The sequence below is a fragment of the Podarcis pityusensis genome, assembly GCF_964106645.2.
Source record: "Podarcis pityusensis genome assembly, chromosome: 12".
Taxonomy (NCBI): domain Eukaryota; kingdom Metazoa; phylum Chordata; class Lepidosauria; order Squamata; family Lacertidae; genus Podarcis; species Podarcis pityusensis.
In genome coordinates this window covers 10,784,390-10,806,019 of record NC_138037.1, presented here as the reverse complement: position 1 = coordinate 10,806,019, position 21,630 = coordinate 10,784,390, and the positions used below count along the sequence as shown (strand labels likewise).

Here is a 21,630-nt window from a genome sequence, read left to right as displayed (position 1 = left end):
TTTCTATCCCCTCCACACTTCCCTTCTTAGAGTGACTGTGACACCAAAGTTATCTGTGTTTAATGCAAGCCAGACTTCCTCTAAAGTAGAGTTTGCTTGGTGTGTGTGTGAGGGATGAGTATGGTTCCTCACGAGTAAACAGCCAGGACTCTGACCTGCCTTTTTAGAGGTTTTATTTGGTGCAAACTATGTACAGTGCAGACACCCAAAGTTCACGTCTCCCTCAGTCGCTAGCAGATTCTGAGAGTGGGCTTTTCCTGTTCACCCCCAAGCATAAGAACCTTGACACGCCCAGTCTCCGCCTTTTTTCCTTACGCTTGACTCCCCTGCCAAAACTAGGCGACGGAAGTTGCATCTCTGTTTCCCTATTAGCCTCCCTGGGATCAGTGCTGGGGCTCGCAGATAAGTCTGTGAGCCTTTCCCTCCCCTCTCCCCCCATTTCTTCTTCCGTTCTAACACCAGTCTCTGATGAAGTGTTACTGCTGATCAAAGTGGGAGGCTCTCTGTACGTTCCTACCTCCTTCTCCCCTCTTGATGGCAGTCCCCTGACAGTGTGAATCATGGATAGCATTAACCATGGTTCACACTGTGACCAGTACAATATTTAACCATGGTTCAAGGTATTGCAGCAGAGTGGAGAATGGTGGAAAGTAATTGAAAGGAAGGGAGCGATCCATCCCCTGGTGTTTTCCTGAGCTCTTAAAAAATTGGCAGACGATTGCATCTGCCAATGTAGCATGCAGCTGCAAACAAATGGGCACGGCGACCTGTGCCATGTGGACCAGCCTTTATATGGATATAACATGTAACTGGCCCTCAGCAACCTGCATTTTGCATGGTCTTTCTCATGTTTTGCTTCAGAGATAACGCATTGTTCGAATAATGATCCCCTTCTTCATTTCTGCTTGGTTTGTAATATTTGGGTTGTACAGGCTATAAAGATACTCAGTCCAGTTGTTTAGCCCTCCAGTAGAACAGATCCTTAAAAAAAAAAAAATCCAATAAGCTCCATCAGAAAGTGTGTGTGTCAGAAAAGCAAATCTAAGATGATGTTCCAGTTCCAGGAGGCACAAATCTCTTCCTGTAAAATGTTTTGCACTTTGTTGATTGATTTTTTAAAATGTGCCAAAAACTATATTAGAATGACAAATGATTTCCATTTATACTGTGTGGGGTTTTGTTTTTAAGTGAGAAACTTGAGACTAAACAACTTAAATGTGTCATTTGATGTATCACCCTTTACAAGTGATGAAACACTAAAACTTTTGAAAACAGCCATTCTGCTCGCACCATGGAGATGCCTAAATTTCACTCTCACCACAGAGATGTCTTACTTTCACAGATAGTGATTTGCATAAGGCATACAACGCATGGAGTAGTTATTTGACCTAGCTCTTCGTGTCCAAAAGCAGCTCTTTTTCTACTGTGCTAATAGCCTATTTCTAATGATTTAAGTTGCAAATGCTTTCTTGCACTTAAGCAGCAGAACACAGAATGAAAATACCGTATTTTTTGCACCATAACACTCACTTTTTTCCTCCTAGAAAGTAAGGGGAAATGTCTGTGTGTGTTATGGAGCGAATGCCTACGGGTGGCGGGGGAGATCTGCTGCAGTCGTGAGCAGAGGATCCATGGTTCCCCTTCCTTCCCTCCTCCGTGGCTCGCTTTGAAACAGCAAAGCGGGAGAAGAGCCGCTGAGTGGGGAGGAGAGAGGGACAGAGAGCCTGCTTGCTTTAAAGGAGCAAAGCGGGAGAGGAGAGGTAAGCGGCTCCTGTCTGGTTGGCTCCTTTAAAGCAAGCAGGCTCTCTGTCCCTCTCTCCTCCCCACTCAGCTCGCTAAATAGCATTATTAGCAGCATCCTTCTCCACACACCCCATGCATGTTCCTTGTCCCTTGAGTGCTTTTCCTTCCCTCCCCACTTAAAACGTGGTTACAAAGCACGGATCCACATGGATCCTCAGGATTTTTGCACTGGGTCACCCCAAATTCACCATCAGATCACATAGCATGTCCATGGCTACATCTTGCACCAAAAAAATCACGCACCCACTGTTGCCTGGGGTCGCAGTGGTGCAAAAACATGGTTACAAAGCATGGATCCACATGGATCCTCAGGATTTTTGCATTGGGCTACTCCAAACTCACTGTCAGATCACATGTCTGTGGCCACAGCATGAACCACAAAAATAATACATCCACTGTTTCGTTTAGAATATTTTTTTTCTTGTTTTCCTCCTCTAAAAACTACGTGCGTGTTATGGTCTGGTGCGTGTTATAGAGCGAAAAATACGGTACTTAAATTTACCAATAGCCAAAGCAATGGGGCAATGGCGCAGAAGACCAGCCTCCATGCCTGGTGCCTCTCTAAGGATGGATGGAGCATCCTAAGTCCATTCTGTGTTAGTCTTGCTTGCACCCATTCATAAAATCTGGGTTCCATTCCATTTTTTGCACACCTTCTGAAAGAAAGAACACAAAAAACCTGTTTAAATTGCACACATTTCATTTGCACTCTTTCAATAAAATAAACATCTTGCAACACAATTCCTCCACCCCTAAAATATGTATTTTATCTGCATTTTAAATGTAAAATATGTGCACTTTGGGGGACTGATTCTGTAGAATCTAGAGAAGTCTGTAATCCGATTGATAGTTGTGTTTTGATCTTAAGCAGGTTCAGGAATGCCAAATTGTAGAAAACAGACTGAACAATTTCCTTCCCTAGGTTTTTCATCGTTTCAGCAGCTGGACTGAGGCTTTCTTGAGGCAGCTGGATTTTCCTCTGGCCTTGATAAATTTCTTCCTCTTTTCTTTTTTTTTCAAATTGTGAAGAGATTAAAAAAAAAAAAATTTTTTTTTGAGAGGGGATAATAAGATGAAGCCAGTACAGTCTTACCTTGGTTTTCGAACATAATGCGTTCTGGAAGTCCATTCAACTTCTGAAATGTTCGGAAACCAAGCCGCGCCGGATGTTCGGCTTCCAAGGCAAAGTTTGCAAATGGGAACACCTACTTCCAGGTTTGCGACCGTCAGGGAACTGCCATCAGCTCAGAGGCGAGAGGTGGAAGGGCAGTTGGGTTACAGGGAGCCTCCAAAGATCGTGAGAAGCAGCACTTCCTCCACGGAGGAGGGAGGGAAGCCACGCCTCCAGTGGGGAAGGGATGCAGGGCTTGGAGGATGCAAGGGAGAGCCACAGCATTGAGCATGGACAAAGCGCGGGGGGGGGGGGAGGCAGGTCCCCCTCTGCCCACACCCTCTCTGCGCAGTCGGTTTACGCGCAGAGAGGGGAGGAGTAGGATGGGGGTCAAAAGACTACTCTGCTGGAGAAAGTTTAAGGACTGCCCCACTCCCAGATTCTGCTAGTGACTGAGCAAGACAGGGAATTGAGACGTTCTGCACTGTGAATGTTTTTGTACCGATTGTTAAGTTGTGGGTGAACATATCAGACGACACAGCGATTCTTCAAAGCAGCTCTTTATTTGTAAGCTGGAACAGAACTGAACGGCAAACAGCTCAGCTGACCTGCTTTTATAGGCAACCGGCTGTCAACATTGTAGCAACAACAACCCAGGGTTTCCCGCCTAAAGTAACTGACGTGGACCTGAGTGAAAACTATATACTTGATACTCCTGGTGGCCAGGGTGAGAACTTCAATACATAACACCACTCCCTACCAAGATAAGGCATTAGTTACAATCATAGTGGTTCCATTACATACAGCAATACCCTTATTGTTTTCAGTAAGGCACATAAGCATATTTATTGACCCTATTCACCATACAGCTTTGCATGTACAGTTTGTCCAGTGAACATAGTCTTTTAAATATGGGCTACTGGCCTTGCCGATTCCCTGGGCAGAGAGTTCAGCAGCTTCTGAGGCCACAGCCTCCTCAGTGGCTTTCTGCAGCATGAGGTGAGGTCTGGCTTGGCGAGGAGATGCCGTTGCAGACAGATGTCCCAGACCCTGCAGACAATTCGAACCATCAGGGCATCGTCTAAATCTCGGAACTCGCAGTGCATTGCAGCCTGTCGGAGGGCGGTGGTGTAGTTCTTAATTGACTCCCCCTCTGCCTGGTTCCGGTGGTAGAACGCATGGCAGGCAGCAATCTTGGACGGCTTTGGCGCGTAGTGGTTGCAGCGCTTCTCTTGAATCATGTCCCATGGCTCTGCCTGGATTGCTAGAGGTGCAACCAATGCTCGGGCCGTCACAAACACTTTGGGGCCACAAAGGGTGAGGAAGAGGCTCTGCCTCTGCTCTACAGACCCTCTTGTCAGCTCATTTGCTTGGAGGTAGCAGTTGAACCGAGCGAGGTAGGAGTCCCATGATTCAGAGGCTGGGGCAAACGGCGGTAGAGGCACGAGTGAAGCCATGATTCCGATGCCGACGTGGAGGGCGATGGATGGAACACAGTGCTCTAGCCAGAACGGTCAGCTCTGAATTGGTTCTGCTCTGTGATTTCGCTCAGTGTTTCAGCTCCGTGATTCAGCTCATTTCAGAGGGTGGCCGCGTCTGGCTGTGCTATGATGTCCATCAATCCCACCTTCGTCGCCAGTGTTAAGTTGTGGGTGAACATATCAGACGTCACAGCGATTCTTCAAAGCAGCTCTTTATTTGTAAGCTGGAACAGAACTGAACAGCAAACAGCTCAGCTGACCTGCTTTTATAGGCAACCGGCTGTCAACATTGTAGCAACAACAACCCAGGGTTTCCCGCCTAAAGTAACTGACGTGGACCTGAGTGAAAACTATATACATAATACTCCTGGTGGCCAGGGTGAGAACTTCAATACATAACACCGATAATAAAGCCTTGAAAAGACCAGTGGGGGTCTTGCCTGTTTGCTCTTGAGCAACCACACCTAACAGCGACATTCAAGGTCTGAGTTGTTCGTGAACTAAGCTGTCCGAAAGCCAAGGTATGACTGTAATTAAAGACTCCCATCGTCCCCTGCAGGAATAGAAACTGACATGGGGCAATCCTAAGAAAGATTGTTCAAAGGTTACAGTTACAGATAGGTAGCCGTGTTGGTCTGCCATAGTCAAAATAAAAAAAATCCTTCCAGTAGCACCTTTAAGACCAACTAAGTTAGTTCTTGGTATGAGCTTTCGTGTGCAAGCACACTTCTTGTATCTGAAGAAGTGTGCTTGCACACGAAAGCTCATACCAAGAACTAACTTAGTTGGTCTTAAAGGTGCTACTGGAAGGATTTTTTTTATTTTGTTCAAAGGTTACTTACTGATTCCTCAGTATCAACAGGAGGTAATAAAATGGCCAGAGCCTGCAAAGAGGAAGGGTGTAAAGGCACGAGGGCCTTAACATTACTTTGTCTGTTCGTACTAGAGAGGCTGGAGCTGCAATAGCATTTTAGGACAAAAATTGCCAGAAATCTGACCTGATCTGGAAAAAAACCAGGAGGGCGATACATAAAGCACTGGAAGTCAACAATCTTGAGAGGATGGCAATTCCAGAGAAAAGAGCTGTGTAGCGTCAATCTTTGTAGCGTAAAGGACAAATGAGGATGATTTCTTTGTCAGCCTTGAACTTCTTTGTGCATTTTGGAAAGATGTTTTTGCATACCTGGTTAATACTGTGCCAACATTTGTATATTCCCTAAAAATGTCAGTTGTGTTGCTTGGCCACTTTGAGCTTTGAAGTGAGCTGCCGTAACCACTTAGTGAGCCTCTCCATTCATCCCCATATTGACCCCACTTTTCATCTAAGCATTGCCGCCTCTTTGCATTTGTCATTGAATCACGACCTGAGAGAGAGAGAGTGCTGCTATTCATTGCTAGCTTTGTATCTATTCAGAGTAGTAGACCAAAGAACTGTAAGTGATTGAATGCACTTGATGTGGAACTATGGGGTAGCACCGTTCTTTACATTGCTGCTTAATGAATGTCTCTTTCTTTCTCTTCCTGTCTCTCTCAAGCAATATTGCTCTGTATAGATAACAGCAGATTGTAAAACAGAACAATGCGTGGGCAAAGTCCTCACCAGTCCTTTCTGAATGGGCGCAAGCAAGCTTCCATACTCCATGGGTATAGTCCCACTGAGATGTGGTCTCATTGCTTTCAGCAAGCAAGATAACCTTGTGCTCAAGTTCTTTCGATTTTTTAAAATGCAATTCAACCTGGATGTTCCTCCAACTCGGGATCAAAGAGGACTAATAATAATAATAATAATAATAATAATAATAATTCACACAGTTGCCTGTAAAATCCCATCATGACAAAGTCCCATTTACCCAGCTGGGGAAAAAAGCCTTTCAGAACAAAAAAAGAGTCTTCAGTGGTTTCCAGAAAGTTCAGATAGTGGACGCCAGGCATATCTTGACAGGAAAGTTATTCAGGAGAACTGGAGCAGCCGCACTAAAAGCCCTGCTCTGAGTTGATGTAAAGTAAGATTCTGAGATTTTGGGAACTTGCAGGAGAAGCTCTTCTGCAGACCACAGCAATCTATTGGGTATCTAAAGCAGGGGTAGGCAACCTAAGGCCTGTGGGCCGGATGTGGCCCAGTCGTCTTCTCAATCCGGCCCACGGACGGTCCAGGAATCAGCGTGTTTTTACATGAGTAGAATGTGTGCTTTTATTTAAAATGCATCTCTGGGTTATTTGTGGGGCATAGGAATTCATTCATTCCCCCCCCCCCAAAAAAAATATAGTCTGGCCCACCACATGGTCTGAGGGATGGTGGATGGTGGACCGGCCCACGCTGAAAAAGGTTGCTGACCCCTGAGCTAAAGGATATGGTAGTCTCCTAAATAACCTGGTGCTGAGCTGTGTAGGGCCTTATATGTCAGGGTTGCAAGATTGGGGTGTGGGGGGGGGGGAATATGATGTAGCAGCCACAGTTGCTTCATCTTTTTATTGGGATATGGAAATATATACTCTCCAGGTTGCAACCTGGTAGCACTTTGTAAGCTGTAGTAGTAGTAGTAGTAGTAGTAGTAATTATCATTATTATTACTATTGCTATTTCTTTGCCCAGCTTCATCTGAAGAACACAAGGCGGTTTACAGTATAAAATGCTTATTAACAAACATTGGTCCGATAAAAGGTATCTCCTGTGCTGTTGTTAATTAATTTGTGAATCGCTTTCCACGTATAGCTCCCAAAGCAATTTACAGAAGCATCCTTAAGAACAGCAGCAATAGCAGCCGTATAGATTTACACATAACACAAAATGAACACCTTTTCATCTAGCACTAGTGGGAAACGAACAAAAATGTCTTCAATTGTTTCTGGAAAGTACAGTTCCACAGAAAAGGAGTAGCCACATCCAGAGCAACCTCAATAGTAGCCCAACATAGAGTGCATCGCCTTTCTCATTCTCTGGGCTGAAAAGACTGACAATACATACCAAAGTGTGTTAATGGGTCATGATTTACTGGACAGTCGTCATTATTTGAAGTCATTAATTCTGGATGAAGAGGCTGGGAAAGTTGATCTACAGATAGTTTTGCAATCCAGATGACGGGACCTAATTTTCATTGGCTGATGGTTTATTTTACCATCCAGCTAGCTGTATAGTTCATGGGGTTACAAGCACTGTTGAGATGTATTCAATTACTGGGCATACTGAATAAATAATCTTAGGTCTGCAATGCAAGCATTAGTGGACTGGTTTTACTGGTTTCGTTGGTTTAGATGAGGTGCTTTGTACAGAGGAGATTAGAGAATCATGCACAGATGGAGTTTAAAGATTGGAGCTATCTTGCCCTTTTGCAAAGTGGCACAAGAGAGTTCTGATTAAATGTTTCTCAGGGTTCAGAAAAGTCAGGGATTTCATCTGAAAATCGCCATATGTTGCTTTAAAACTGCAGTTGCTCACTGAATACATTAATCTGTCAATTCTTGGCCTTTATGCAAATGGCAAATATTTACAGTGGTTTTTTTAAATTAACCCCACCCCCCCATCAAATAGAAATGGAAACTATAGCAGCAACCTAAATTGAACAGAATATGTGTCTGGTTCACACCCATAAAATCATTTTGTAGAGGGAAGGGTACACTGAGCAACAAAACCTAAACACAAATAGTTGAATATGTTTACAAAGTTTTCTAATGGGTGAAATAATTTTGATTTTCAATATGTAACAAGCTTTCCAGTTGCTTCCCTTTTGCATTCAGTAGCTAGAACACAGGAATATAGGAGCAACTTGACTTCCATCTGAGCAACTGAAACTGCATGGATAGAATATTGTCTGCATGTTTCCCCTTCTGTTACCATTTAAACTTACCATACCTTTAACAAAAGAAAAAGAATTGGGGGTTGGAAATTCAAGAATGGGATGTGGAAATAAGCCCAAAGAGTTAAAGAAAGAAAAGGCAAGGCCATTAATAGTTTTGAAGGAGAAGGCAAGAGAGATGACTAGTTTTGGCATCAGAGTGCTGGATGGATGTGAGTAGGCCCAGGCGATGTATCGTATTTGGTTCCTGTTGGTTGGTACCAGGGTACTAGTGAATAAAGAAGATCATGCAAGCCTAAAGTCTGGCCTCATTGATTTTAAACTGTGTGCTGCACCTGGTATCTTTTAGGTGATGTTAGATAACGGATTTTCAATGTTGGATGTTTTTCACTAAACTGGAGTGGCCTAGGCTCAGGTCCGTATAGGTAAAGCTATGGTTTCCCCAGTAGTGATGTATGGAAGTGAGAGCTGGACCATAAAGAAGGCTGATCACCAAAGAATGGATGCTTTTGAATTATGGTGCTGGAGGAGACTCTTGAGAGTCCCATGGACAGCAAGAAGATCAAACCTATCCATTCTTAAGGAAATCAGCCCTGAGTACTCACTGGAAGGACAGATCCTGAAGCTGAGGCTCCAATACTTTGGCCACCTCATGAGAAGAGAAGACTCCCTGGAAAAGACCCTGATGCTGGGAAAGATGGAGGGCACAAGGAGAAGGGGATGACAGAGGACGAGATGGTTGGACAGTGTTCTCGAAGCTACCAGCATGAGTTTGACCAAACTGTGGGAGGCAGTGGAAGACAAGGGTGCCTGGCGTGCTCTGGTCCATGGGGCCATGAAGAGTCGGACACGACTAAACAACAACAACAGGCTCAGATGCGAGAGTATAGCTTCTGTGAAATAACTGGTACCTCTGTGGCACCTCTCTGGTCTGGTGTTCATAACCGTGTGTTCTTCAAATCCTGGTTTTCAACCAAAGCGAGTGCCCATGGAACGATGCCAGCTTCCTGGTCTGCGGCAAGGGAGCCAGTTCAGCCTCATGCCAATTGGCAGCATGCTTCAATGTCTTCTTCCTCCAGTAGCAACTGGAGAACTGGCAGGGTCCCAGAAGAAGAGCAGATTTAGTGCCTCTCTATTTATAAAGAGAGAGGGAGAGAAAGAGAGGAAGGGATGAGAGTGGGATGGAAATGAGCCTCAGGGAATCACAGTCCTACTAGCTTTCCCTCTACACCTTGGAAGAGATCAGAACATAGAAACACCTAAAAGGAAAAGCTTGCCAATAGCTGGGTGAGACAAGAGAGAAAGAGAGAATAACTTAATTGAAGCTGAAAAAGGAAGTAAAGCAGAGTAGGGAGAGAAAAAAGGGAGCATTGACAGAAGTGCAAGAGGTGGATTTGCACTGTTTTTAAAAAGACAGGAAGAGAAAAGGCACAAAAGCAAGAGAGAACACTTGACTCTTCTCTGCCATGTATGAAGCGAGCTGCTCAGGGTGCTGCTAGCCCAGGCACCCCCAAACTCGACCCTCCAGCTGTGTTGGGACTGCAATTCCCATCATCTCTGACCACTGGCCCTGTTAGCTAGGGATGATGGGAGTTGTAGTCCCAAAGCATCTGGACGGCTGAGTTTGGGTACGCCTGTGCTAGCCTCTACTCCAAATTGCTGGAAAACCACTACCCGTTTTGTCTTTTGGGAAGATGTTTGGTTGCCGCCTCTTTTTGTTAGCATGCACACAAGATATCTCAGTGGGTGGTGGACGCATCTTGATTCCTGGGGCTGCTTCCAGACTGTCACATTTTTGTGGATATGATCTGATCATAAGCCGACAAATTTACGTTGTGCAATATCAAGTGAATTTGGTGCTCTTTTGTGACAAACCTGCTCTAAAAAAAAAAGCACCACCACCACAGGTCAGAATTTTTTTCGATCACAAAGAACTTTCTGAGGGTAAGAGCTGTTTGACAGTGGAATAGACTCCCTTGATCTGCCACACATGCTTTAATTGACATTCCCTCAGGGTGCCTTCCAACTCTACAATTCTATGATTCTGTGAAAGTACACACAGGAAAATGTGAGATGGCGGTGTCACTGGGTGATGTCATATAATATCTGCAAACAAATCAGAATGAATGCTCAACAAACAGTGACATTGTACAACAATCTTTGTGCAAACTTTGTGCAAACATCTCAAGGTAGATGCTTAGTAAACAGTAAAATGTCATGGAAATTATGCAAAAAATATTCCCAGAAAAGGTGCATAACAAAAGCATATTTAATACAAAAGGGTTTGCGGTGGAGAAAACCACACAGCAGGTTGTAGCTTGTAATGCAGAACTGAAACTGAAAGCATAGCTTCTGAACGTTGGCTCAGTTGGCTCTTGGTATGGCAAGCCAGAAGGGCCAAAATACTACAGAAGCTCCTCGTGTTAATGCATGCACCTGAAAATGCTGTTTGAATGCTCAGCTATAGTTACATCCTTACCTCCACAACCTGTCTAGATAGTGAACGCTGCTAAATGCAGATGAGGATGATGATAATAAAAGTAATTCATATATATCTCAGTACAATGAATAATTACTGTAAGTGATGATAGGGAACATACGATACAACCAACACTTAAAAAAACTCACAGCGACGAGAATAAAAGATGTTACTCATTAAAACTGGCATCAATAAAACTAGGTGTTACACATTAAAAGCTTGTTGAAATATGTGTCTTTAGTTTCTGGCAAAAGAAACAGAAAGAGGGAGCCCGACAGATTTCAGTGGGAAGAACATTCCAGAATTGTGGCATCACCACAGAAAGGACCTTGCTCCTCCTAGGTCTGCAGTGATGCATGGGGAGATTTCGAGGATGGGTGCGAGAGATGGCCTTTTCTGGGGCGATGCTGCGACTTTCTGAGTTTCAGCTGCTCTGTACCAAGTGTAACCACAGGCCTGTTTTCATACTGAGCGTTCTTAAACATTCTTTTTAGTGTTTTAAACGTCGGCTATTAAGGGACGCGGGTGGCGCTGTGGATTAAACCACAGAGCCTAGGACTTGCCAATCAGAAGGTCGGCAGTTTGAATCCCCATGACGGGGTGAGCTCCCGTTGCTCGGTCCCTGCTCCTGCCAACCTAGCAGTTCGAAAGCATGTCAAAGTCCAAGTAGATAAATAGGTACCACTCCGGCAGGAAGGTAAACAGGGTTTCCGTGCGCTGCTCTGGTTCGCCAGAAGCGGCTTAGTCATGCTGGCCACATGACCCGGAAGCTGTACGCCGGCTCCCTCAGTCAATAAAGCAAGATGAGCGCCACAACCCCAGAGTCGGTCACGACTGGACCTAATGGTCAGGGGTCCCTTTACCTTTACCTTTATTAAGTTTTCAAATGCCCTCTTCTTTCAGAAGCAAGTGTGGGACAAGCTATTACAAAGGGAATCATTGCAATGTGCTCAGGGCGTGACCATTGGCCTGAGCATAGATGTATTACAAATGAACAAATGTTTAAGCTGTGGAAGGTTTGGGGTGGCAGGCATGCTCTCTTCAAGATGCAAATCTCTTTCTGAACTGCCCTTGCCTCTGTTTACTTGCTGCACTACTTCCAGCTGACTTCTTTCAAGTCAAATTCTCCACACCCCCCCCCCCCCAGTTTGTCTATCCGGTATATATTGTGAGCCTGTGGGGAATGGGAATTACGTTTTGTTTGCTTGATCGCCAGGGGAGCTCCCCCTTGTCCAGCCAGCTGAGATCTGCAGGGTGCAGAGCCTTCACAGTAGTGGCACCCGCACTTTTGGCTGCTGGAGAAAAAAACAGCTGCTTCCCTTCCCAGGTTCTGGCATGAACTTACTGCAAATCCATGAGAAAGTATGGAGTCCGGCCTGTCTTGATGCTTGTGCACCTGGATTAGGGAAAAGGTTGGGCCATCCTGTACCATCTAGCAAAGTCCTGGTATGTACTGCTGTGACAAACATGACAGTGGAGGATTAAGGCCTGTGTCTCCTACACTTATTTGTACAGTGGTACCTCGGGTTAAGTACTTAATTCGTTCCAGAGGTCCGTACTTAACCTGAAACTGTTCTTAACCTGAAGCACCACTTTAGCTAATGGGGCCTCCTGCTGCTGCCGCGCCGCCGGAGCACGATTTCTGTTCTCATCCTGAAGCAAAGTTTTTAACCTGAAGCACTATTTCTGGGTTAGCGGAGTCTGTAACCTGAAGCGTATGTAACCTGAGGTACCACTGGACTGCAAATTTAAACTGGTTTAAATTACTGTGGCTCCCCCCCCCCCGCCAAAGATCCCTGGGACCTAGATTGTTGGAAGGGATCTAAGAAATTAATCGATAGCTGCAAAATTTGGTTGTATATGTTATGTGATCTACAGGTATTGCGAACGCTGTTTTAGAGTGAAAGAGAGTCTGCCATTGGACTTTAAATGGCCACTTGCTCTTGCTTGAAACTGATGTGGCAGATTATTTCAGGAACAGGTACTTGTGAGTGTACTGTAAAAACGTTAGGTTAAAAAAAAATGCTGGTAGAATTTTGAGTCTCTCTGTAACAAAATAGTAGACTGTGGCTGCTGGATTTATCTTTTGCAGCTCTCTCTTAGACTTTTGTGGATTTTCTGTAGAGGAAGCTAGATGTTTTTCTTAAAGTGTCATATGCTTGATGCAAAAGGGTTATGGTGCTCTTAAACCAAAAACCTTTCATATTGTACTCTTTCCCCCCATTTTAGGGTTGTGTTTCACCCTACCACACCCAGCGCTTTGGGTTTAATTCTGGCTGTAAAGTCATTGCATTTACTGGAGACAATCCAGGTAAGAAAGTCAACATTCGCTTGGTAGAATTCTGAGTCTCTCCATGATTCTATCCCTTGTCTAATTTTTTCTAGGTCCCTTATGATTATTCTAAAGAGGCTGCAATGGTTTCTGTGCCTGCATTGCAGCCATCCAGAAAAAGAAAGGTGAAGTTAAGTCTTATGAAGAACAATGGGACTTAGTTGCACAATTAACAGCTTCAGTCCCATTTATTTTGATGGAATTAAGGTGCGCCTATCTATTCAGTTGTATCTATTGTGCAGGATGTCCTAGTATCTGATACAAAGGCTGATCTCATAATTTCACAGGACTCTCTTGCTTGCATTTTCAGCATCCATGGCAGCAATGAGACTTAGAGAAGGGGACATTGCAGTAAGTGTTGATGTATTCATGCTTTGCTCATACTGCTAATCCAGTGCTGTATGGGGTAGTTGCCTTGAGCAGCAGTTCTACATTATACATTTTGGTGTTCGACATATTTTGAAAATACATTTGAAATATCACCTTCAGGTTCTGTTGATTTAAGTGGAAGATAAGGCTACAATCCTTATTATAGTTACTTGGGAATAAGATCCATGGAATGTAATAATAATAATAATAATAATAATAATAATAATAATAATAATAAATTTATTTATACCTGCCCATCTGGCTGGGTTTCTCCAGCCACTCTGGGCGGCTTCCAGCAAAACATAAAAATACAATAATCCATCAGATATTAAAAGCTTCCCTAAACAGGACTGCTTTCAGATGTCTTCTAAAAGTCGGATAGTTGTTAATTTCTTTGACATCTGATGGGAGGGCATTCCACAGGGTGGGCGCCACTACCAAAAAGGCCCTCTGCCTGGTTCCCTGTAACTTGGCTTATCACAGTGAGGGAACCGCCAGAAGGCCCTCGGCGCTGGACCTCAGTGTCCGGGCTGGATGATGGGGGTGGACATGCTCCTTCAGGTATACAGGACCAAGGCTGTTTAGGGCTTTAAAAGTCAGCACCAACACTTTGAATTGTGCTCGGAAACATACTGGGAGCCAATGTAGGTCTTTCAAGACTGGTGTTATGTGGTCTTGAGGTAAATCCTTACGTAGTGGGATTTACCTCTGAATTTTAAAAAGCATGGGAATCCTGTTATGCATGTCCTTAAATATTTCCCCATTAAGATCAGTGGTGCTTAAAATGCTTAATTTTGACTGGATTGTGTGCCCTAAAAAGCATAGGACATGTGCATTGATTACCCTTTGCTGGTCTGAGATAGATTCCATTTCTGTTGAGAAGGTTTTCGGAATGGATTGAGATGATGTAGAAAGAAAGTTGATTAACCAACCTAGTGAAACGACTCTCTGCCTGAATGCATAAACAAGCTTTGTTAAAAGGTATGGCTTGGAGTGAAGTCGGGTGCTAGGAAGGCTTGGGATTCTGTGGCGGCTGTTTCACGCACGCAAGTCATCACTGTATGTCACAGTTGTTCAGTGACGATTATGCATGTGTGAGAATTTACCCTAATAAATCCATAGATTTCCTTTCACTTCCTTCTGCACTATGCTTCACGCAAAGGTGACAAGCCAAGCTGATACCTCAAGAATGCAATTGCCTTAATGTGTAATTCAAAGATAATTAGTACTACAAACAAATGGGTTTAATTTAATTTCTGCATTGCTTTTCATGCACGTTGTGCACTAACACCTCAATTATTTCCTCTCGCAGATTAGCCTTGGCACTAGTGATACATTGTTTCTCTGGATTAAAGAGCCAAAACCTGCTTTAGAAGGTCACATCCTCTGCAGTCCAGTTGATTCACAAGCCTACATGGCCATGCTGTGGTAACAAAGTTTATATTGTTTCACATTTGAATACTGTGTTTATTTGGAGTTGGGCCAGTGGCCTGTTTCCTATAGTCCTGTCTACTCTATTTGAGCACTGGAGTAGGTCCAGTGATCTCTTTTTTACGAGGTGTGTCCCCAGCTAAAATAAGCTTTGGTTACACAATTAGATCTTATGGGCCTGACAGCATCTCTTGATTCCACGAGCCCACAAGCCTTTTCAGACAGATTTCTTTTAATTGGTAGGTCAGACATGCAAAAAGTAAGTCCTACCAGCTTCAACAGGACTGAGTTACATAGGATTTCCATTTCAGAAGACTTGCGTTGTGCTATGATTTCCAGACCCCCAACAAAACGATGATGTAACTTTCAAATTTTGATCGGATCTGTTGCGAGATTCGACTGGCATTTTATAACTTTAGCTTTATAATTTACTTTAGTTATAAGAATGGTTCTTTGATGAGAGAGAAGATTCGAGATGAGCATGCCTCTGGCTCATGGGAGGAATTTTCCAAAGCGCTTTTGTCTACGGCTGTTGGAAATGATGGAAATGTGGGTATGTGTCTTTGAAGAGAGGGAAGTATCAAGGTTTGATTAGATGCTTTAGCATCTGCTCCACTGGCCTCTTGTGCATCAATGACCTGCTCATCTACCAGAAGAGCAACACAATCTTCTGTTAACTGCCATCAGACACACTGGCTTCAGCAGACTACCAGTAGCCACTGGAAGAGACATAGAAATCACCGTCAGAAAAAGGCAGTGATTCTTCCCTTGCAAGTCACAGTCAAACTCTGGTTTATAACTGTGGGTTCCAGGACAAGTGCATGCCGTTGTTTGCTGGTTAAGATGTAATGGAAGACCGTGGTTTACCAGAAACCAAGAAATACCTATTTAAACAGAACATATGAGGGGAGGAGGGAGGGGGAAGAAGGAAGGGAGAGAGGAAGCAACATGTAAAGGCTTGAACATGTAATGCCCAAACACAAAGTGTAAATCATTCTGCTACTTATTGTTGTCATAATATATATATATATATAGGTTAAAGATTGTTGTTACAAAACACAAATGTGGTAATATTTTTAACTTTCCATTTAGGCTTTTATTTTGATGTGATGGAGATTATACCGGAGACCGTGGGAATTCACCGATTCAACACACACAACAACAGAGTAAGATCAGCCTCACATCTTTTTTTAAGGGTTACTTGAAGCATAATTGAATTCCAGCCTGGGCAACACTTCGACATACAAACCCTTCCTCAATACGTGTCACAACTTTGCATGCTCCAAAATTCATAACCAGGCAATAGCAACCAAAACAGATATCAAGCTTTTCACTTCCCTAGAATGTATGGCACGTCAAGTTTGTCCAGGTCAAGGTACCCCTGACCGTTAGGTCCAGTCGCGGATGACTCTGGGGTTGCATGCTCATCTCGCTCTATAGGCCAAGGGAGCTGGCGTTTGTCTGCAGACAGCTTCCGGGTCATGTGGCCAGCATGACTAAGCCGCTTCTGGTGAACCAGAGCAGCGCACAAAAACGCCATTTACCTTCCCGCCGGAGCGGTACCTATTTATCTACTTGCACTTGATGTGCTTTTGAACTGCTAGGTGGGCAGGAGCTGGGATCGAACAACGGGAGCTCACCCCGTTGTGGGGATTCGAACTGCCGACCTTCTGATTGACAAGCCCTAGGCTCTGTGGTTTAGACCACAGCGCCACCCATGTCCCTGGGATATTTTGTCCATGGGATATTTTGTCCATGGGATATTTTGAATCAAATCCCTCCTCAGCCCCCGATTTCAATAGCAATGGCTTTGGGCTAGATACTCTTGTCTGTACCACAGCTTTCCATTTTTAAAACGAGAGATAGTAACCACAGCCGAACCTCACATGCTTGTCACAAATATAAATAAAGGTTACAAAGCACTTTAAACACTTGTTTTCTAGCAGTGATCCTTGGGAGGAAGTCCCACCACATCCACTTGCTTCCTAGTGTGTGAACTTTGGTCTGCAGCCATCAGTGCAGTAAAACAAAACAATGTGCCGGTCCATGGGGGAGTTTGTCAATATTTGTGATACAAGCTTCCTTATTTAAACAGTGTCCATGGGACAGAGAAAAAAAGATTCCACACCTCACTGAATTAGGCTGCAATCCCAAGCACACTTACCTGGGAGTAAGCCCCACTGAACTCATTGGAGCTTGCTTCTGGGTAGAGATGCAAAGGATTTCACTGTTACGAAGGGAAGTGACAGCACCGCAGGGTTAGTTTTAATCAGGCAGCAGGAAGACAAATTTCTGCTGGTGAATTTATCTGTGGCTCTGCTTTCTTCGGGACGCGGGTAGCACTGTGGCCTAGGACTTGCCGATTGGAAGGTCAGCGGTTCGAATCCCTCAAATGCATGTGACGGGGTGAGCTCCTGTTGCTCGGTCCCAGCTCCTGCCAACCTAGCAGTTTGAAAGCACGTCAAAGTGCAAGTAGATAAATAGGTACTGCTCTGGCGGGAAGATAAACGGCGTTTCCGTGTGCTGCTCTGGTTCGCCAGAAGCGGCTTAGTCGTGCTGGCCACATGACCTGAAAGCTGTACGCTGGCTCCCTCGGCCAGTAAAGCGAGATGAGCGCCGCAACCCCGGAGTTGGACACGACTGGACCTAATGGTCAGGGGTCCCTTTACCTTTACCTTTACTGCTTTCTGCACTCCACCCCTCCAACAAAAATGTTCTGTAAGCAAGCTTCAAAACGTCCTTTACATATGAAGGCGAAAATACAGAAACAAAGTTAGCAGTTGCGCTGCAAATATTTCATCAAGCCTTGATTTCAGGATTGAGGAATGTCAGCTAGGACAAGATTATGAGCTGAAATGGGGTTGTCATGACGCTGAGGGAAGGCAAAGTAGCTCTGACTAAGTACAGACTCAGAAGGCGAAGGCAACTTTGACGTATCATAAACCGGGCATTTGGTGTGCATGGTTTTAAAGTAGCCTCTCTTACTGCATTGGACGCATGGATATAAATCTGTTTTTCTTTCTTTACAGGTCTCAACATTTCCCAAGGAACTGGAGATACGGGCCTTGATCGAAGGGCAGTTCATGGCCAAAAGGATTCATGCTGAAAAGCTGGGATATACAATCCGTGAGTGTGTCTATGGCATGACAAGAGAGCTAAAAGAATGCTGCATTAAGCTGATAAGTCCTGTTTGAATAGTTGGATGCACATTCCTGCATTCCCCCCCCCCCAGGCCGATCTGGATCAAAAAGAGCACAACCGCCCAGGTCTGAGGAGTCCCGCCACGCTGAAGGGTCCCTGTGGGTCAATAGTTTGAGTGTGGGCTAGAGAAAGCTTCCTCAGAGTTTTTCCTTTTCTAAACACTGGATCTGAAATGAAATATCCTGCCTGAGAGAAGGGGTGCTGAAATGGAAAAAGTGGACCGCTTGCATCTACAGACGGTTGAAAGTGTAGTTTGGGTGGCCTTCTTCCTTTTAGTCTTCCCCGCCATATTGTGTGATTGCATCGGTGTCCCTGAAAGTTGTGGGTGACTGATGGCTACATTCTGGCTCTTTGTGCATTGTGCTAAGTCCCGGTGTGGCGATCACACACAGGGCCCCCGGACGTTTGACGGTCTATTAACCCTGTGCCGCAACTGCGATAGCTTTTTCCGCTGCCACCACCCTGTATCTCACGGGGACACACGGAGTCCAGTCAGTTGTTAACATAAGCAAATAATCAAGTTTATTTTTAAATGCAGGAACAAGCTTATGGTTTCAGTTGATTTTTCTCTTGTTAGTTTCTTATTCTTAGTTCCTAACAACTCCAAACTGATTATTCCAACTATCTATCTGACTCCACCTAACAATTCCTCTCACTCTCTCACAATACAACTCTACCAACCCACTGCCTATTCCTCCCTCTTCCTTCTTCAACTCCCAAACCTCAACCCAACTCAACTGACTTTCAAAACCTCCCACTCTAACTTTTATTCCCCCCTTGCATTCTCACTGGCCAATCACATCACACCTATTTTAACCCTTTCCTTATGACCCATCCTAGGAGGCAAACGCCACACCCGGCTTGCCAGTGAAAGGAAGGGTGCTTTGTTGCAGGAGCTGAACCAAAAGTAGGAAATCACTATGTGCTTGAGGTCTAAACGTGTTGGCTGCTTCAAGCCTTCCAGAGCCATCTGGAATGTGCGCCTTCATTCCCTTGATTTTGGCATCGTTCCGAGGAGGCAAGGGGGAGCCATGGAAGTCTAACAGGAGGCTGAGGTTGAGCCGAGCCTATAAGCCACCAGAGCTGATTGTATTGGCGGAGCCTGCTTGCTTTGGCAGCGGCAAACCACTCTGTCCCCAGAGAAGCTCCAGCAGTTGCCACTTCGGCAGCTGCAGCCTTGCTACCAGTGGCAACTAACTTTGGCAAGGATGCCACCAGCTGTACAGCGGCTGTAGGGATTGGTGGAGCTGCTCAGGATCGCTGGCTTGTTCTGATTGGATTGCTGGTTTCGTTTGGGCTGCCGCCACCACTTGAAGGGCCCATCAGAACTGTTGGCCTTCCTAGATCTGCTGGTCTTGAGGTTGGGCAGGAGCAACAAGAGTGGCTTCTGTATCTCCTTCCTCTTGATCCTGGTTCTGGGGCAATTTCTAAGGCTGCCACCGCCGCCTGTGGACAACACTGGCCTGTCCCCCAAGGCCAGCCTCTGGTTCCCTTCCCTCGGACAAAGGCAAAGAGTAGTTTGGATTTGATATCCCGCTTTATAACTACCCTAAGGAGTCCCAGAGGGGCTAACAATTTCCTTTCCCTTTCTCCCCCACAACAAACACTCTGTGAGGTGAGTGAGACTGGGAGACTTCAGAGAAGTGTGACTAGCCCAAGGTCACCCAGCAGCTGCATGTGGAGGAGCGGGGAATCGAACCCGGTTCACCAGATTACAAGTCCACTGCTCTTAACCACTACACCACACTGGCTCTTGCCAGTGCCACATGGTGCCACATGGCCCCAGCACTCCACAGGGGGCTCTTGCTGCGTGCTTGCCAGAAGGAAAGGGGTCGGAGTCACTCTTGCACTGCCAAGCTGGCGAGGGTATCTGTGTGCCCTGAGCTTATTGATTCTTGGGTCTTCTACTGACTCTTTGTATGGCTATGGGCAAGTAACAAACAACTGTTATGTTTCTGAGCAGATTTGAAAGTGCAGAAAAAAAGAACATAGTCTGGGTCTTCTGGTACCGTATTGTATTGGTTTAGACTGCTGGTAGCGAGTGCGAGTGGAGTGCATGAATAAATGCTCCCCAGTGCTACGCATCTCTGCACATGGAAAGCTAGGGGAGAAGGTTAGACTAAAGGCCTCCTCCCTCAAATCTTATCTTTCCACCTTCAGAGAAATCCATATTTTAAGCAGTAGGGGGCATTGCAGCAGGCACCATTGGGGAAGCAGTTTTAGGGGAAAGCGATCCATGCTGTTATTGCTTCTAATATCTGTATGAAATATACTCAGAGTCGAGTGTGGATTTCATGCTCTTTATTCAGCTCAGAGTAGTGAGGAATGGAAGTTTCCCCGAAATATCTGCTTTATATACATTATTTACACAATGGGCCCCACGTGATTGGCTAATTCTGGGATTCTCCTGTAGGCCAATCAGGTTGAGGATTCACTTCCACCCAGAGTTGGATTGGGTGGCTCCTGCGGACCAATCAGACTGCTGCATTCTGGATCCTATTCAACTCAGTACATAACACTGTAGTTGGGGAAAAGCGCACTTTATAATTTAGTATTTGAGTCCTGGAAACAGAGGCTCAGTTCCTGTGCTCTAGTTTCTGTTGTGGCAACGCCTGCTGTTAAGTGATGCTTGTGCCTCACGTTTCATGTTTACCTGAAATCATACCTTTGTGAAAACAATCAAGGTTGCTCTGTTGGAAAGAGAGCTTGTTTTCAAGCCTGCTCTCCAGTCTGGAAACATCTGCTAATTTGGTGTTTGTCGTCTCCAAAATGTGCATATAGATTTGCATGAAGCCCAGGTCTCTTGCAATTAAGATGAAATGTTGGCTTTTATAAAACTATACGCGTGCCTGCGCCTTGCTATCACATAGTATAACATCAAGCATTAAAAAGTGAAACTGGTGTGTTTGATATTTTCCTAAATTCTCGTTCTTACTGTGGCTTTATCCTTAGATCTGTGTTCAGTCACTGGCAGTTCCTTTGTGAATGCATAGCAAAAAGAAAAAGTGAAAGGAGTGGTCTTTCTTCAGGCCTTTTCTTTGTTCTCTGTGGCAGCATCTGCTGAAATGGACTTAGGGCCCAATTCACCATGAAGTTCTCCTTAGCATGCCCGATGGAAATGAATGGGACTGGTACAGGAACACAACTGCTTTGATGTTGTGTTGCTTTTATTCATTTTAGGGGAGAATTCTCGGTCAATTGTATCCATAGAGGCTTTGCAAGTTTAAAAATGGTAGCTACAGCAGCGGGCAGTGGGGTGGATTTGCGCTGCTCACCTGATATGCCTCTGACTGAATCACTGCAGTGTACTGGGATGGAGCGGGGTATGGTAGTGAAGTCAGCATGGTGGGGGAGCCAGTCTTGCAGATGCCCCCCTCCTCCTTCTGCTTTTCTGAAGTGACCTAGCCATAGAGGCCTGTGAGTGGTGCAGCCCCTTCTTCTTCTGTGTTAGCTGTATGCTTGATTCTTGCAGCTGAACTGAGATATCAATGTGCAGTCGTACCTCGGAAGTCGAACAGAATCCGTTCTGGAAGTCTGTTCGACTTCCAAAACGTTCAGAAACTAAGGCACGGCTTCCGATTGGCTGCGGGAAGCTCCAAGTACCAAAGCGTTCAGGATCTAAGGTGTGA

General features: G+C 45.0%; 1 protein-coding gene and 1 long non-coding RNA gene across 9 annotated transcripts in view; both read left to right on the top strand.

The window, feature by feature from the left end:
* XYLB (xylulokinase) overlaps window positions 1–21,630 on the top strand; it is a gene marked incomplete at its 5' end in the record, with an annotated part of 114,766 nt that overhangs the window by 19,437 nt on the left and 73,699 nt on the right. For 7 of the 8 annotated variants that reach the window (XM_080974093.1, XM_080974092.1, XM_080974091.1 and 4 more), the window contains 7 exons: window positions 11,996–12,114; window positions 12,898–12,979; window positions 13,311–13,351; window positions 14,682–14,797; window positions 15,238–15,353; window positions 15,893–15,966; window positions 17,830–17,926. The exons of the other annotated variant lie outside the window; for it this stretch is intronic. In XM_080974093.1, the coding sequence (XP_080830219.1) occupies window positions 11,996–12,114; window positions 12,898–12,979; window positions 13,311–13,351; window positions 14,682–14,797; window positions 15,238–15,353; window positions 15,893–15,966; window positions 17,830–17,926 (645 nt within the window). The remainder of the gene's footprint in view (window positions 1–11,995; window positions 12,115–12,897; window positions 12,980–13,310; window positions 13,352–14,681; window positions 14,798–15,237; window positions 15,354–15,892; window positions 15,967–17,829; window positions 17,927–21,630) is intronic. 8 annotated transcript variants of the gene reach the window in all.
* LOC308459214 lies at window positions 3,196–5,523 on the top strand. Its single transcript, XR_013977907.1, has 2 exons — window positions 3,196–4,999; window positions 5,229–5,523. It is a non-coding gene; the product is annotated as an uncharacterized lncRNA (long non-coding RNA).